The sequence below is a fragment of the Pectinophora gossypiella genome, chromosome 15, assembly GCF_024362695.1.
Source record: "Pectinophora gossypiella chromosome 15, ilPecGoss1.1, whole genome shotgun sequence".
NCBI classification, from domain to species: Eukaryota; Metazoa; Arthropoda; class Insecta; order Lepidoptera; family Gelechiidae; genus Pectinophora; species Pectinophora gossypiella.
In genome coordinates, this window is record NC_065418.1 from 944,321 (window position 1) to 962,500 (window position 18,180).

General features: G+C 40.6%; 1 protein-coding gene across 2 annotated transcripts; it reads right to left on the minus strand.

The window, feature by feature from the left end:
* Window positions 1–1,554: 1,554 nt before the first annotated feature.
* Window positions 1,555–8,943, minus strand: LOC126373164 (phospholipase A1-like). 2 transcript variants are annotated; one of them, XM_050019197.1, is made up of 6 exons: window positions 8,842–8,943; window positions 6,394–6,552; window positions 4,531–4,905; window positions 3,759–4,001; window positions 2,906–3,028; window positions 1,555–1,715 (listed from the first exon to the last, which is right to left on the minus strand). In XM_050019197.1, exons 1-6 carry the CDS (start codon window positions 8,849–8,851, stop codon window positions 1,555–1,557), a joined length of 1,071 nt encoding a protein of 356 aa, XP_049875154.1. In that variant the 5' UTR covers window positions 8,852–8,943. The 2 variants fall into 2 exon arrangements, with proteins under 2 accessions (XP_049875154.1, XP_049875155.1); XM_050019198.1 differs by having other exon boundaries at window positions 1,557–1,715; window positions 3,763–4,001.
* Window positions 8,944–18,180: the final 9,237 nt, after the last annotated feature.

The following is an 18,180-nucleotide window of genomic DNA, read 5'->3' on the forward strand; positions in this document are numbered from 1 at the left end:
AACAAAAGTTGCGAATTCTTACGAAGACTTATAAGACTTCCAAATGTAGAGGTTCGTTCTCTGACAACTCTACCCGCCCCAACAGGAATGACTTGAACGGGTCATGTACGGTCACGAGCATTAATATGTATACACTTTGGTACCATGTCACATTAACTTTTTTGACAAATTGAACTGTAAGTCTCACTAAATGTCAAATATGTTAGTGCGACAGAGTCCTAAAGTGGGTACATGATATTGTTCATGACTGTACTATGTTTGCGTCTAACGGTATTCTGAAAATATTTTCTTTCAACACGACTTGTTTACAATGGTTACTTTGAAACAATTTTCTATAAAAATAAAATAAAGTGAAGCCAGTAAAGATTTGTTTCGTCGCCATGTTACGAGGGGTGGTTTTTTTTTTGTCGCATATATAAAAGGTTTATGGGGAGCCGTGGTAGCTCAATTGGTAGAACGCTTGACTCTCAATTTGAGGTCGCAGGTTCAAATCCCAGCATAGGCCTAAACCAATTGAAAGCACGAAGTACGATGTGGAAGTGTGGTTACTTATGATTGCAATGTCGACTTAATTATATATATAAAAAAAATTTGGAATATTAACTATCCGTGATAACCCTGTTCGGAGATCACGTGATTTACCCGTGGTCACGGGTTCGAATCGTAGTGTAGCGGACCCAACTAGTTGGCCACCTAGTTCCGCTCACATGCAACAGATGGCGCCACATTCAATAATGCAGTCTTCAAGCGGTCGTGAAACGCGGTATCGAAGTTTACACGGCAAGACGCATATATACAACTTCCAACACAACACTGTTGGATCGTCGATCCCTAGTCACACTACCAACTTGTGGCTAGTGGGGTACTATGCTCAGTTCGGTACCCCGAAAACATCCTTTAGCGGCAGCACATCCTTTCCGCCAAACGTAGTTCGAGTTCTAAACCATTGAATTCGACTTAATGAGTTTGAATTGATATTTGTGCCCGGATGGCAATAGTGGTTACATGGGACTTAAACATAGCTGGCGAGGAGTATTGGAGGAGTACATACTATACACCTCTGCCTACCCCTACGGGGGCATCCCCCCGCCTGTATAGGCGTGATGTTACGTACTGATAATATTCGCGAAGAATTAAGCGAAGGCATAACTTGGAAGTGGTTTTCTTATTCTCCTTATATGTATTATATTGTATTGGCTATTTGTATGTATGTTTATGTATGTGTGTATATATATGTGTGTATGTTTATTATATTATACTATATTTTTGTATTTTTTATATAATTTCTTTAGATAAGTATATATTACTGATTATTCTTTGTTTAGTTATGTTGGTATCACTATAAATATGTTTGTTGCACCAGCCCGTGCTCCAATGCATAATCTTCTTTCACCCTAAGGTTGCCTGGCAGAAATTGCTGTTTAGCAATAAGGCCGCCTATTGTGCTTATGTTTTATTCGTATGTTTATGTCCTTTGTATATTATGTTGTTGTGCAATAAAGTATTATTGATTGATTGAAGAATTATAGGTAATTGGTCTATATTTTATTTGTTCTATCCGCTCCCCGAAACTCCTATACCATAAGGCGGCGCTGACGCAGTAGCAAAGAAGTAGCTCCCCGGAGAAGGCTGGTCGGAGTTCAACCCCAGGAATGCCACTTCGTTCTTGGCACACAATCCGTTCTGGAACATCGTCCAATTTTCGCATTTGCGAGCTGGAAAAATTGCCATAGTTATCAGTAAGTATGAAGGAAGTAAAGTGCGTCTTGACGACTGCTGCTCTAGACCAGAGGTCTTAGCCAATTTGCAAACGATTATGACAACTATGGCCATACATTTTTATCAATGTCACTGTCAATTATCCTTTCCGGCCAAGTAGTTAATGCCATCTGCGGCAAATCTACAATAAGTCACGTCAAAAAAAATAACTGTCAATTATCATGTAATCATTAGCAACTTGTTCAAAGCCCCTGTTCTGTGAATTTCTAAGAAATAGAGTATATTCGCATTTTTTTTAACTGTAGAAAACGTAAGTTAAACATGTTTAGTTTTTTTTTTTATTTTTTTTTTTTTTGACGTGACTTATTGTAGATTTGCCGCAGATGGCATTAACTACTTGGCCGGACAAATGGGGAGCGCTGAAGGCTCTCACCCGGACATGTTTAGTGTTAGCGCGAACTTATCTTCCAGTACGGCTAACAAGCGCAACGTGATAACATTTTGTCACGGTAATTTTATCGATTCTGACGATATAATTATGTCGTCAAACCAAATAAGTCATGTCGTTCTGTCAAAATAAGAACAGAAGAACGCATGTTAGGGTAAAACAAACTTATCGATCGCGACAAAATTTATTGAATCGCTCGATAATTTATCACGTTGTGCATATCATGTTAGCTCTGATATCAGGTCGTAAAAACCGACAAAGGGATTACGATCGTTCTAACATATTGGATCACAAAACTACACCATAAGTTTGATCACATCCAGTTTAGGACTTCTTCACAAAATGGGATTGGGCCGGATATGTTTATTGTATGACCCTGAGCGGTGGACACGGATCATTACGCATTCGATGCCTTAAGACGGGTACAGGCGTCGTGGTAGACCTCAAAAGAGATGGCGTGACGACTTGGATGCTTGCCGGAGGGACTGGCCGGATTACGCACAGGACCGCGAAAAATGGAAGAAGGGGAGGCCTTTTCCCAGCAGTGGGATCTTGTAGACTAGATTAGATTAGATAACAAAAGGAGCTGCAAAATGTCTTCCCATAACTTGTGGCTCTTCTAACCAAGGGTTTCCTACTTGAGTTGGAAAGTCTTTTGATGGGTTTCATTTTCGCAAACACGATGATCAATAGATAGCTTGGCTTCTGTGTGTGTGTGTGGATGTATAAACATCTTACCTGGAAAGTGATGGGGCGTGATGATGGCCTCAGCCAGGAGTTCCCAGGCGCGGCTGTGGGAGCACGTCGCCAGGTAGCATCCGGGCTGTGACGCACCGCCGTTGGGGTACCAGTCGGTATGACCTGACGGGAAATACATAGGGTTTAATGACACCGTTACGAATACTGAGGAAGATGATTCAGCTCAGACGATTTTCCCGTCGCAAAATTTATGAGTTCTTTTTACTTCATTTAATTTTTTTCTTTTCTTTTACTTTCTTCTGTCAATTAGTGTAAGGTACAATTTACGAACATTGTTATATGGAAGAACGGAGTCACCTAATACAAGCATATCTATGCTTAAAAGGTGGTTCCAAACCCAGTATAAACTATGTACTTACCAAAAGATACTGCAATAAACTTTTTTTTTTATTATTTTCAGATGCATACTTATGCGACGAAAAATTCCACTTGATATTGAAGTCAGAATCATGAGATGAATCGTCCCTTTAGTATTCGGTATTTTGTCCTTATTATCCTGTATAAACTGACAATAGCCTTACGATGAGGATGTGGAAGTGGTAGAGTCGGAAGAAGGCCTAGGCGAATATAGAGCATTAAGTTTGGTTAAGACGATGCAGGCTGCAATCATCTAAATGTTGCGAAAAGTAAGATGTTCTGTGCTTCGAAAGCCATTCATAATAAGCCTGCTATTTTCCCGATTACTACACTAAAGGTACTTAGAAAAGTACGTGAGTAATATCAGATGCCTTTGATGACTCAATAATAACCCTGGCATCAGGATTGGCATGATTGGTCGACGACCTCATAACCCTCAAAGAAGAAGGAAAAAATAAAATAGTTTCCCTTTTACCTACAGGCTCACTGAGTCCCAGCATCCCAGAGTTGGTGTGGACGACCATGACGTATTCTGCATCAGAGTGAGCAAGTCTACCGCCGGCGCCGACGTTGCCAAAGCATGGGGCCGCGGGGTCCAGGGCGATGAGACGCCCGACTGTCTGGTTGGTCATCTGAGAGACCCGTTTGCCTGCGATGCCCGCAATGTGGGCTCCAAGACTGTGCCCAATGAGCACCAGTTTTGAGGGATCTTGGCCATCTGCAAAACAAATACTTAGTTAACATTAAAATCTACAAATATAATCTCACATAATGGGTGCTAAGCAGTCGATGCCGGCTACTATTTACTTCAGTAAGTATGTAGTCGTTACATCATGAACCATATCAGGAGTTTTCGGCTCAATAGTAACTCTGACACCTGGTTTGATGCGGTAGACCATCTCACTTCCCACACGACACTTTTGTTACGCAGTCCTAAGGTAGATATGATGAAGCATGTGGTGTCAGGTGATCAACCTTAGAAATAACACAACATCTCTGTCAGTTTTTTATAGGATGCCCGGGAAAATAAGCAGCTGAACGCGTTTAGTTACGCGTCCGAACGCATACGCGTGCGCTATATTTTTTATTCTCACCGAGTCCAGAATGGAAGTCGTCAAAAACTAATATCCATTTGAAATCAACTCAAACAGTTCATCACATTGGAGAAAACGTGACGTTGGTGACTTTCCCAGGACGATAGACATCTGAAAGAACACGAAATGAGGCTAGACTCACGCAAAACTTACTCTGAATCAAATCGCCCAGAAACGCTCCAAGTCGCTCCCCCATAAACCTGGCATAGGTTGACGACCTGAAGTACTCTAAGTTGATTAGCCTCCGTCCATCCAAAGCCAAAACCTTCAAGTTTTGCTGCTTCAGAAGACCTGGCGAAAGTCCGTTGACCATCAGGCCATCTGAGCTCTCCATGAACCCGTGGACTAGGATAACTATAGTCTTTGCGTCAGCCATGAGTCTACTGAGACGTTTGTTTACTGTTAGGTTCTGCTTAATGTTGCCAGTTTTGGTGATCAGGTCTATGTCCAGTGCCTCATGGAAGTTTGTAGAGTTCTTCTCCTGCATTTGCTCGTAAGTGAGACCAAATATGCTCTTTAAGGTTTCGCCTGGAAAAGTGAGAAAGCAATGTTTCCAGACATTATTGTTGCGAATGAAATTCCTAAAAATATACTAATAATTATTATAAACGCGAAAGTAACTCTGTTTGTTACGCTTTCACACCAAAACTACTATACCGATTTTAATGAAATTTCGTCGTCCCTTTGCAAAGTCAGCCACGATTTGATGTCGTCCACCTTATTTCGTCAATTCACCTAGTATGTAAGTTTTTGTTACTAACCCTATGGATCTTATGTTGTTCGAAAAAACAATTTTTGAATTTGAATTTTGACAGGATTGTTTTTATATCACCTAGGGGTGAATTAAAGGTGTCGCGCGATAAACTAAATTCTGTGTTCGATTTATTCAGAAATCCTGCTACTAAAGTGACTTATGCCGAAAAAGAAGGCATCGAGGTAATTTAGGAAGTGTTATACTTCAATAAATAAATTAAATTAAAAATTTAAAATCCCCCGACCAAGAAAAAGTACTCAATTATTATGACAAAAGGTTAAAAAAGCTAAACTCTATAAAAAGCAAGAAATAACTTTATCCCACATGTAAGCATATTGAATTGAATACCTTTCAAACAAAAAAAAAAACGCATTAAAATCGGATCATCCGTTTGGAAGCTACGATGCCACAGACATGTCAAACTTAACACCCCGTCGTTTTTGCGTCGGGGGTTAAAAAATAATCCACGCAGACGGAGTCGCGGGCAAATAGCTAGTTAGAAATAAGTAATTGGAAGACATGTACGCACTGCACAATAAGGTATTCTCGTATTGTCAAAGTTGAAAGATGTTGACATGAATCCTTTAAATCGAAAATCGAGATAGTAAAGTAATATTTGCTAGAGGATTTTGCTGCCTACACTTTCATCATTTTTTATTATTACTACCCACATTTTGTCCTTGAGTTTAACGATCTGAAGGTCAGAATATTACAATATTGCTTCACGCCTGTATTCCCGAAGTGGTAGGCAGTAGTGTATAGTATACAAGGTGTACGGTCACGAGCATTAATATGTATACACTTTGGTACCATGTCACATTAACTTTTTTGACAAATTGAACTGTAAGTCTAACTAAATGTCAAATATGTTAGTGCGACAGAGTCCTAAAGATGTACGATTGAGACTATGATTCTAAGTTGATATCGAGTGGTATTTCCTGTCTGGGAATTCGTGACAATTTTAGTGTTTTTTTAAATGTCAATTCCATATTTTAGCAACGGAAAATTCCACTTGATATCACTCAGAACCATGGTCTGAATCATCCCTCAAAATTTTCGTTACGATGTTACTAACAACCTGTATATATCCATTTTTCGCCAACATATTGCTACGATTAACTTGACTCAACTTCTAATTACTTACTTATAATTTTATGGATAATAAAAGCATATTACATTTTTTGATTTGATTTTGATGACTATTTCCCGGTGGAGTAGCCAAACACCACGGAATTCCACTAAACAAAAAAAGGTAAACTTACATTTATCAGTGCCAGCATTAGCAAATGGCTTATTTGGCAGTATTGAATCCAGGAGAGAACTGAAGCTGAACTTCCCAGGGTCATGATGAGGCAGACTGGCGGCGTATAGACCTACCACGAACACGACCTTGCATACATACAGCAGCTCTATGTGGAATGCTGTAATGAACAAAACAATATATTCAAATGTGATCGCAATTCAGCCTATAGTGCATTTTCTTTATTACCTACTTGAGTAGGTAATAAAGAAAATGCACTATAAATTATATAAAATACGGGGGTAATGGGGAAAAAAAAATGGGGGTTAAGGGGAAGTGGGTACTCTTAAAATTGTCAACCAATAAAGAAACACCTGAAGGTTAAAAAGGCCACATCGAAGCAATTCATCTCTAGCCATAGAGGCAGCCAATCAGCTCGCGACACCAAACACTTCAGGTCCCCGATACCGACCCCGCCGGCGTGGTCGACGATTTCCCTCATTCAGCGCTTATCGCTATTGACCCACTAGGGTCGATTAAATATTCAAATATTTTCAAACGACGCCCTGAGCCGAGGTTCGCGCCCAACTGGGCACCCTCAGGCCTGTTGTCTTAAACATTGTACCGGGTGAGAGCCTTCAGCGCTCCCCATTTGTCCGGCCAAGTAGTTAATGCCATCTGCGGCAAATCTACAATAAGTCACGTCAAAAAAAAAAAAAAGAAAAAGCAATTCATCTAAAAAAGCAATAGTGCAATTTGACATAAATATAAAAGTAAGTCCGCATGCAAACAAATGTCAAATAGCAATATTGCTTTTTAGATGAATTGCTTCAATGTGGCCTTTTTAACCCCTGTTTCATAGAACTTATAATTTTGAATTACGTACTACGACAATTCACTGCGTCACCGCACTGGGCACTCCCGCGCCCTCAGATGTAGTGGGTTATGTTGGTTAAGTTTCCTTTGACTTTCAAAAAAAAAATACGTAAGACTACCATTTCCCGTTGGGGTAGAGAGTAGAGAGTTCCACTTACTACGACCCTGACACATCATTTTCGCTTGTTCCCCTCTCATCAAAGAAAAAAAACAAATACGAAAATAGTTTAGTTTCCAACTAGTCAAATCAGTCACTTTTTACTTAACATCAAAATACGAAATCACTATGGAATTTGTTTAAAAAAGCAACCTGTGACGTCATAGAAAAACGTGACAAAATGTCGCACTTATTATTACATACACATACATACATAAACTCACGCCCGTAATCCCTAATGGGGTGGGCAGAGCCACAAGTAATCAAAGACAACTTGCAGCCACTGTTGATACGAAGTCCAAAGATGGATATGATGAACCTTATGGTGATAAGGGATCAGCCTATCGCCCATAACATTAGTCCATCATGTTAGAGGACACAATCCCTCTGTCGGTTATTACTCATTATTACATTTCTCTTTATTAAAATTAATTTATAATAAGTTCATCATCATCATCAGCCCATTAACGTCCCCACTGCTGGGGCACTGGCATTCCCTATGGATGGATAGGGAGATCGGGCGTTAAACCATCACGCGGGCCCAGTGCGGATTGATGGTTATTAACGACTGCTAATGCAGCCGGGACCTACATCTTAACGTGCCTTCCGAAGCACGGAGGAGCTCGAGATGAAAACTTTATTTTTTTGTGGTCACCCATCCTATGACCGGCCTTTGCGAATGTTGCTTAACTTCAACAATCGCAGACCGAGCGCGTTTACCGCTGCGCTACCGAGCTCCTCCATATAATAAGTTAAATGGAAAAAAAGAATACGTTATTTTGTCACCTTTAGATCTGTCTTTATTTAGTAAGCAGAATGGGCTAGTTACCAACTAGTCAAATCAGTCACTTGTACTAAACATCAAAACACGAAATTACTAAGTATGAAATTTGTTTGAATAAGCAACCTGTTAGTTAGTAGTCGTTTACATGAGCCATGTCAGGGGTCTTTGGCGGTTCAATAGTAACCCTGACACCAGGGTTGATGGGGTTGGTAATCCACCTCACATCCCACACGATAGAAGAAGAAGAGCAACCTGTGACGTCATAAAAACGTGACAAAATGTCGCACTTATTATTACATTTTTCTTTATTAATAATTCATTTAAAATAAGTTACTTAAATAGAAAACGCTATTTGTCACATTTAGACCTTTTTTTTAACGTTGGGAAATGCGATACGCATACCACGCCGCCCGGGGGGACAACGTGGTTATGTGGGACTCCCCGGGTGTCACTACCCGGTATACCCACTAAAACCCAACGGTGTTCCTCCTTGCCGCCGTGTGGCGGGGATACGGGAACGCAATTGCACACAACCGCGTCCCCGCCGGCGGTGCCCTTGCGGGCCCAGCGCCCATGGGATCACCTTTAGACCTGTCTTTAGTAATCAGAATTTCATAATTTATCTTTAATTTAGGAAACTATATACTACTCACAGTTGGTCATTGCACAGCATAGAACACAGTACTGGCCGCAGTGACATTAATATCTTTTGTTATTTAATAAAACATGGACAATACAGGCAGTCACCATTGTCACTATTACAGCCATACTTTTCAAATAGTTTGCACAAGGCCGTTCCGTTATTACATACAAACAATATACAAGACCATATCCCGTGGATTTGCTTACGTGAAAGCTGATATTTTTCTTCATGATATCAACGCAATGTTTGTGGTTTTTTTGGGTAATTCGTGGCTGATAAAAAAACAAAAATTATTGAAGGTAGGTACCCCCGAAGGGGTAGCCAAAGGTGTTTAGTAAATACACCCACTCCACATTTTATTTTTTTGACATGACTTATTGTAGATTTGCCGCAGATGGCATTAACTACTTGGCCGGACAAATGGGGAGCACTGAAGGCTCTCACCCGGTACAACGTTTATGACAACAGGCCTGAGGGTGCCCAGTTGGGCGGGAACTTCGACTCAGGGCGTCGCCTGAGAGGAAAAATATTTGAAAACCCACTCCACGCCAGTTACGCTTATTGAACAAATAAACGCGTGAGTCCGTTGTATCCCGGTACGGGGAATGCGTGATTTACATCGTAATGTCTCAAGTCCCGGGTTGGTGTAAACCACTGAATTCGACTTAATGAGTTTAAATTCATGTTTGCCAATGCGTATGTTGTAGGCCCCCCTATTGCATGGCACTTCAATATTACTTAGTGAAGTTCGGATCCGTGAGTAAAAAAAATAGTGAAAAGTTCAAGAAAATCAGTTCTAGGAGTTTACTTTTCCTCGGCTATTACAGGTTGTAAGCTGCAATAGTTTTAAGCGGATGAAACGTTCGACCAAAAATATAAGTAAGTATTTGTGTATTTTACGATTCAAAGTTTACAAGTGTTCAAGTGTGTGTGTGTGTGTGTGTGTGTGTGTGTGTGTGTGTGTGTGTGTGTGTGTGTGTGTGTGCGCGTGCGTGCGTGCGTGCGTGGGTGCGTGCGTGCGTGCGTGCGTGTGATTTACCTAATGAATAAATATACTGCCGAGTTTGAGTTTGAATTCCTTCAAGTGCATTGCGGAGTTGTTCTGCCCATCCCGTTAGCAAATAAAAGCGTGATTTATATACGTATGTACTTAATACGTTTCACATCTCATATACATAGTTACGGCGAATACAGTACGTAAACAGATCTATATCTGTGTTGAAATACTATAGTTTGTTCCGCTATAACCGTGTATTGATCTAATCAGAATTTTGAAATCATACGTGTACTTAAATAGTCTCCGTGGTCCAGTGGTTAGAGCGTATGACACACGATGTATACCGCGTTCGATACCCGGTGGGGACATTAACAAAGAACACTTTGTATGACTGTTCCTTGTTTAGGTAGAATATTACAGGCTGAATCAAACATTCTGATTGTCTCAAAAGTAAGATGATCCGTGCTTCGGAGAACACAATAAGCAGTTGGTCCCGGCTATTATTAACTTATGTAAGCATAACTAAACATGTAGTCGTTATATGAGCAATGTCGATACGCCGCGCGGTCTACTGGACGCGCAGGTCCACTGGACGCGGAGGTCCATTTGACGCGCAGGTCCACTGGACGCGGAGGTCCACTTGACGCGCAGGTCCACTGGACGCGGAGGTCCATTTAACGCGCAGACACTTAGCCGTGGTGAAATTTTACTCCGTTACAACGTGACAATAAACACGTGTTTATATCGTGAGTCGTGATAGATATTTTATTTTACAATCCAACTTTTATTTGTTTTACATAAAGCCACAAGTAATCAAAGACAACTTGCATCCACTTTTGGTAAGAAGTTCTAATATGAATATACTTCTTCTTCTTATCGTGTGGGTTGTGAGGTGGAATACTAGCCTCATCAACCCTGGTGTCAGGGTTACTATTGAGCCGCCAAAGGCCCCTGACATGGCTCATGTAACGACTACTTACTTACTTACATTAGTAAGTAGTAACCGGGACCAACGGCTTAACGTGCCTTCCGAAGCACGGATCATCTTACTTTCGGACAATCAGGTGATCAGCCTGTAATGTCCTAACCAAACTAGGGATCACAAAGTGAATTTTGTGGTATATGTCCCCACCGGGATTCGAACCCGGGGCCTCCGGATCGTGAGTCTAACGCTCAACCACTGGACCACAGAGGCCGTAATGAATATACTAACAGTCTCAACTACGGTTGTGGTTTGGCGATAGTATTAAAGTGTATATTGGCCCCGATTCCTGCAGACACCGCCTAATTTTATTTTAAGTTATATCCGTCATTTTCATATACGTCGAAAAGGAAAGGGACGGATGATTCACAGCTCTTAATTTTAGGAAGAATGAGTAAATGAATGAATAACCCGGGCGAATCAAAAGGTACGTCGCTGGTATGCAATCCGTTTGACGTGCTGTCTACTTAACTGTGTCGGGTTATTGACGGATGTAAAATTTTTAGACGGTTGGTTTAGATTTGTGCTTAAAATTGACGTGTGTTCCATAAATTTTATGCTTGTCGATTACCCGTCCTTTTCCTTTTCGGCGGATAAGAAAATGACAGATATAACTTAAAATAAAATTAGATGGTATTTACAGGAATTAGCACCATTATGTACCTATGCAATTTTGTTTATAAATAAAATAAAAAAGAGCCCTCAGCGCTCCCCATTTGTCCGGCCAAGTATCTTTAAAAAAAAGTTCCATACCATCTCATTTCCTACACCCATAGAAAGAAGAAAAGAATGAAAGAAAAAGAAAAATATTGATTCGGCCTAAACTAAATTAACATAACTCCATCACTAATTTCAGAGCCACGCTCTTGTCGGTGTAGCAATGAAGGATTTCATGCTACTTTTTAGGAAAAAATAGTGCAGTGAGTAACATAACTTACTTAGAAGTAATTAACATACATACATACATAAACTCACGCCCGTAATCCCAAATGGGGTGGGTAGAGCCACAAGTACTCAAAGACAACTTGCAGCCACTATCCGACAGAGGGATTGTGTCCTCTAAATGACGGGCTAATGTTATGGGCGATAGGCTGATCCCTTATCACCATAAGGTTCATCATAATTCATCTTAGGACTTCGTATCAACAGTGGCTGCAAGTTGTCTTTGAGTAGAAGTAATTAAAATCACTTAATAATTAATATACTTAATGTCGAAACGGCTTCAGCTCAGCAAATGCCACAGCCTAGCAGTAGCTACACTATGACGCTGATTTTCAGCTGCAGCCGTTTGGCGTAAAAAAAGACAGGGAAACAAAAAACTGGGCTCTAAAATCTAAGCACATAATTATGTACCTATTTTTTTTTCGTTTTGGTTTTCCCCGAAGGGCAAGGCAAAGGGAACTATGCCCATACAGCCATGTCTTAAGTATTTTTTTTTCTTAATGATGATTAATGAAATGATGAAAGGTAATGACGATGAATTATGAAACCTAAGCTCCACCCTCGGACCAGACCCCTACTCCGAACCCCAAACGAATTAACTCAAAAGTCCGCATAAACTTTCCGAGTTATAAAGCGGCTTGTTAGCACGAAGCGAAAATAGACGGGTACACTTTGTTTATTGAATATTCAGATATAATACACTATCGCGTATATTTTCCGACTAACCTAATGTGATCAGTAATCGCAAAACACCACTTCGTATTAATTATTTAGATTATTCAATGAAGAAAGCAACCGTCCCGTTCCCGCCAAAAAGTCTTAAACCTAACCTAACCTAACCTAACCTATACCGTAATGAATCGAACTATTTGAGAAAAAAGAGGACTAACAGAAACTATGTATACCTAACACCGTGCTAATACCTACGACAGTGCATAATGAGATAAAAATCACAATAATTTACACCCATTATTGGATTATCCGCAATGGCGGGATAATTTGCTGACAAGTTGACATCCGGGCTGTCACATTGTGTTGGCCCAATCACGCGAAATTACCGAACAACAGATTATTCTGGGATGAAATAAAAAATGTATCTCGAAAAACTTCAAAAACTAGTTAACATGTTTGTTTCCACAGACTTTTTGACGTGACTTAACGGCCGTATCGCCATGATTGTTAAAATGTGTGTAGATTGATTCATACTCAGTGGTTGCACGCACGCAGTGGTTGAGAAAAAAAAACACTTTTATGATTATTTACGGATGCCAAAACTAATATTTGACGAACTATTACAATTGATTGTGTTGTGCATTGTACTTGTTCGCAAAAAACATTGCAATGGCGGCGTAGGGCGCTGCGGCTATGCGACGCCTGCGCCGCGCACGCTCGGCGTTCGCCAGCAAACCAGCGCTGGCGTCGCGTCGCTGCGGCGGCGTCGACGTCACGTAGACGTTGCGTTGACGCTGGCACGAACACAACGCTTGAGAGGCACTAGTGTGGGGGGTCTCTTAACTATAATTTTGTTGTCTGTTCTGAGATAATTACATTCTTTTTTGCAGTTATGGTAATTCCAGATCCTTAATTCACAGTACGATTCACACTTGCCTAGATTTGATTGTTTGGTGTTTTATTTATAACTAGATATGTTAAAACAAACAACTATTAGTTTTGCACGTTATTTATTCCAAATTCGTATTACACAACTCTGGACACGCGTTGTCCGCTCAATAGTCTAAAAAGAACTGTATAACTTACCGCCTTTTTCTGATACGTCAAACACTTGTCATTTATTGCCGATGGTGGCGCCACAAGCATCCGAGACGAGTATTTTATACAAATCGATTAACTGATCGATAAAATAGAATCGCTAACATTCGGCCATTCTGACAAATGTCTGACCTCAGACAAAGAATCGGTTTCAAAAAACACTGTATTATGTTTCTAAAATATCATAATTAAGTATTTAATTCAATTTAAGTCTTTTCTAAATGTAATTCGGCCATCCTGTGTGTAGAATGTCCTCATTCCTGTTCGTTTTAGTCATTTCTTCAAACATGTAGATATTTTAACTTCTCTAGCTTTTCCTAATACTCCCAATGCTCTATTTTAAAAATCTTGTCATCAGCAGTCGGGAGCATGCTCAGTCCCTGATTTATCCAGCAATTGCGATGGCAGTAGGCTTACCCCATCGTCTAATGCAACAATGCAATTATCGGCAGCACGCTCGCCCCGAAGGTTTGCAATTTGTCATCAGTTCGACGTGATGCAGCTTTCGGCAGCGCGCTCGCTCCGAAAGTTTGCATTCCGTGTTCAGATTTTGGTGACAGCTATCGGCAGCACGCTCGCCCCGAAGGTCTGCACCTTGAACAATAAGATAACTCCGAAGAAACATCTATTCGTATACTAAAGGCTTATTTTCATTAGTGTAATTACAGAATTAAGAACAGAATTAGACGAAATAAGTATGGCAAGAGAAAAGGTTTGGACAAGAAAACAAACTTCTACAATTATAACAGACCCAGATTTTTAATATCGTATTGATGGATTACTAACGATTAACATTTGCATAAAGTGCCAAAATCTAAAAATTATAACATATTCAATCATAATTATAACCTAATTACATATCGGTATGATCATTAAGAACTTTCTGATATACTGTTTTAACTAAATTTATTTATTCTGAATTATTATTATTGACCGTGTCCCTATCCTCAGTATCGGAGCTTTTATCAGATTCTATCGACATATCCTCATTTTTATTAGAGTCTGAGAAACTTATCCATGGCTTGATTTTGTCCGCAGTGAATACGTTTCGGTATTTTCTTCTAGTATGTCCCTCAATACTACTGACCTCATATCTGTCATGACCCAATACTTTAGTTACCTTGTAAGGCCCACTATAACGCGGTAGAAGCTTATTGCTTTCGCCAGGGTTGTTAACCTGTTTTTGCACGAGAACAAGATCGCCTAACTCATACACTTTAGCTGAACATCTACTTCTATTGAACCTTTTTGCCATCTCAATCTGATTATCTTTTATTGTATTAGTTACTTCTTGCCTAATCTTATCAACGGTTGCTTCTTCAACATTCGCGTCTTCATAAGTTAGGTCATGTAGATGTGACTCGGAGATGTTGATGGTCCGCTTTCCGAAAACAACTTCGGAAGGAGTCTTACCAATACCTTTATTTAAGGTGTTGTTCAAACTCCATTGAACCGTGTTAAGGTGAGAGTCCCAATCTTTGTCGTTTTCTCCATGTGTGAGAGCAGCCAGGGATGCCAAAATTGTACGATTGTACCTTTCTATTTGGCCATTGGCCCTAGGCATAGCTACGGCATTTTTTATATGCTTTATTTCCAAATCCAAAGCAAATTCAGCGAATTCGCTAGATGTAAAACTGGTACCTCGGTCTGATATGAGCAGCTTCGGTGCTCCAAATATGCCAAATACGTCCTTAAGAACGGCAATGGACGTTTTGCTTTTCGTGTTTCGAACAGCACGCAAAACAATAAATTTGGTGTAACCATCGATTATTCCTAAAATGTATGTATTGCCCAGCTTGCTCTTCACGAACGGACCTAAATGGTCAATGTGCACACTGTGGAATGGTACAGGAGTTTTTGGAATTGGGAATAAAAATCCTTCTTTCTTTCCTGCTGGCTGCTTGGCATAAGCGCACGGAATACACGAGCGTACATACTTTTTAACGAAAAATGTCATACCTGAAAACCAGTAAGTCTGCTTGATTTTGTCAAGTGTCTTTTCAAATGCCATATGTCCACACTCATCGTGGCACATGTGGCAAACTCTCCACCTGGCATCTGATGGAACAACCCATTTCAGAGACTCACCGACTCTCCTATAAATCTTACCGTCTTTTAGAGCATAGTCATTCTTCACCTGTTTCGCATCAGCGCAGTTATTATCTAATATGCATTTTAAATGTACCAAGCGGGGATCGGTGAGTTGTATATCATCCAGTGAAGAAGACTCTTTTGAAATCTTAAGCGTGTTGAATTCTGGCGTATTCTCTAAATTGGGTTTCTCCACAGGATTGCGGCTTAGCGCGTCCACGTGACTCATCTGCGTTCCAGGCCGATATTCTATAAAAAAATTAAACTCCTGCGCCTGTAACCACCATCTTGCAATACGTGGCACAAGATCTCGCTTGGTCCAGGTGAGACGGACTGCGTTACAATCAGTAACGACCTTAAATTCTACCCCAAGCAGATAGTTTCTGAATCTATTCAACGACGCCACAACCGCCAGTGTCTCAAGCTCGAATGAGTGAAAATGTCGTTCTTCAGCCGTGGTTTGTCTACTGAAATAGGCTACAGCACGACACGGAGACTTTTCATCAGGGCGTTGCATAAGTATTCCGCCGATGCCAATCTGACTGGCGTCTGTGTGCAATTCAGTCAAAGAATTCGGGTTGTATATAGCCAATATTGGACGAGAAACAAGTATCTCTTTAATTTTCTGGAAAGCTTCTTCCTGTTCATTTCCCCAAATCCATTTTTCGCTAGTTTTGGTAAGAGTCGTCAACGGGCGAGCTATAGATGCAAACCCTGGGACAAACCGTCGGAAGAAGCTAGCGAGGCCGATGAACTGCCTTACTTCATGGACGCTTGCAGGTCTTTTGAAAGACGCCACAGCGTCTATTTTCTTTTGTCCAGGTTTTACACCAAGATCTGAAATCTCATACCCTAAGTATTCTATGGACGTCCCAAAAAAGTGGCATTTGCTCAAATTAAGCGTAAGACCTGCTTCTCTAAGGGCAGCAAGGACTTCGTTCAATTTTGACATGCCTTCAGGAATGGTCTTAGATGCAATGACGATATCGTCCATATAGGCTAGGACCCCCGGAACTTTCCTGGCACTCAAAACTTTATTTATTAGTCGTTGGAATACGGCGGGCGCGTTGCATAACCCAAAGGGCATTCGATTGTACTCGTAATGCCCTTCTTGAGTAACAAACGCCGTTAAGTGTTTCGAACTCTCCGCAATAGGTACTTGGTAATACCCCGAGGCCAAATCGAGTGTAGTAAAATACTTTTGTCCACTCAGATTGTCTATTTGGTCCTCAATCAACGGCATAGGATATTTGTCTTTACAAGTCCTTTTATTCAAAGCGCGGTAATCAACGCATAATCGTAGTTCCCCGTTTTTCTTCGGTACTACAATGACTGGACTTGCGTATTCACTTTCAGATTCGCGTATTATCCCATTGGCACATAAGTCTTCGATCATGCTCTTAACTTTTTCACGTTCTGGACGTGAAAGGCGGTATGGTCTGTACGTAACAGGTGCGTCATCCTTTAATTTAATATGCATTTCAGTCAATGTAGTTTTTCCCAGCTCAGCAGTAGAAAACGCAAAACAGTCTTTGTTCTCATTTATTAAGTTACATAATTCTAATTTTATGCCGGCATCGAGTTCATTATCAGTCTTTATTTTGTCTACGCCTATCGTGATAGAAGCCTCTGAAAGCTGTTCGCAGACCGCCAGTTTGCAAACATTAAGGGTGTTCTCATCGCTTTTTGTAACGTCTCGTCCGTTAATTTTCCTTGAAAAAATAAATTCCGGTAACATCATTCCCCTAGCTATCAATAATCCTTGAGGCAACTTAACAGTCGTCGAACTCAGTCCTAAGATGATAACGTCTGCACACCCATCAACGAGATTGTAGACTCCTGGTAAGATGATGAACTCAGATCCCGGTTTTAAACAAGCTTCGGACGCAATGTACAAGCTTGATTGCAGCGGGCAGTCTTTGGCAACGACTGAAACAACAGTTACTCCTGTAACGTCAACTGGATCTTTAATGCTTATTTCTACTTTATCCAGTGCTTTAAAAAGGATTAATTCCGAATCAGTTTTATATATCCTTACATTTGGCAGTTCAGTAAGATTTTGCCCAACCAAAACCGAGGTGCCCTTCGGTAACAAAAAATCAGGAACCACAAAAGCATTAACAGTTTCAGTAATATTATCTATTTGTACCTGTATTTCAATTTGAGCGCTGGGCCTTATGGACCCATTGGCGAAACCTTTCAGTAGTGGCAAGTTACTAATATCACCAATTTGCTTATTTACGAGTTGAATTTTGTCGCTAATAAGTGTGCACTCACTTCCGAGATCGACAAAAGCTTTTGCAGCGTGGCCATTAATTATCACATCTTTAAAGTATTTGTCACCTAATGCCGTCTCCGATATTATTTTCATTACAGTCTTAGTGTCTTTCTTTTCCCCGGACTCCCTCGTCGAACCCGCTCCGAATTGATTTCTATCTAGGCTTACGGGAATCTTATCACACTTTGACGCATTATGGCCTATCCTCTTGCATTTGCCGCACCTAATTAAATCTTGTGGGCAGTTTTGCCAAAAATGTCCCTTGTCACTGCAATTAAAACAGATCTGG

Coding starts and splice junctions, on each gene's coding strand:
- LOC126373164 (XM_050019197.1), bottom strand. Junction 4,002..4,530: donor TCTGGGCGATTTGATTCAGA/GTAAGTTTTGCG, acceptor TTTGTTTTGCAG/ATGGCCAAGATCCCTCAAAA. Junction 1,716..2,905: donor CACGCCCCATCACTTTCCAG/GTAAGATGTTTA, acceptor CAATTTTTCCAG/CTCGCAAATGCGAAAATTGG.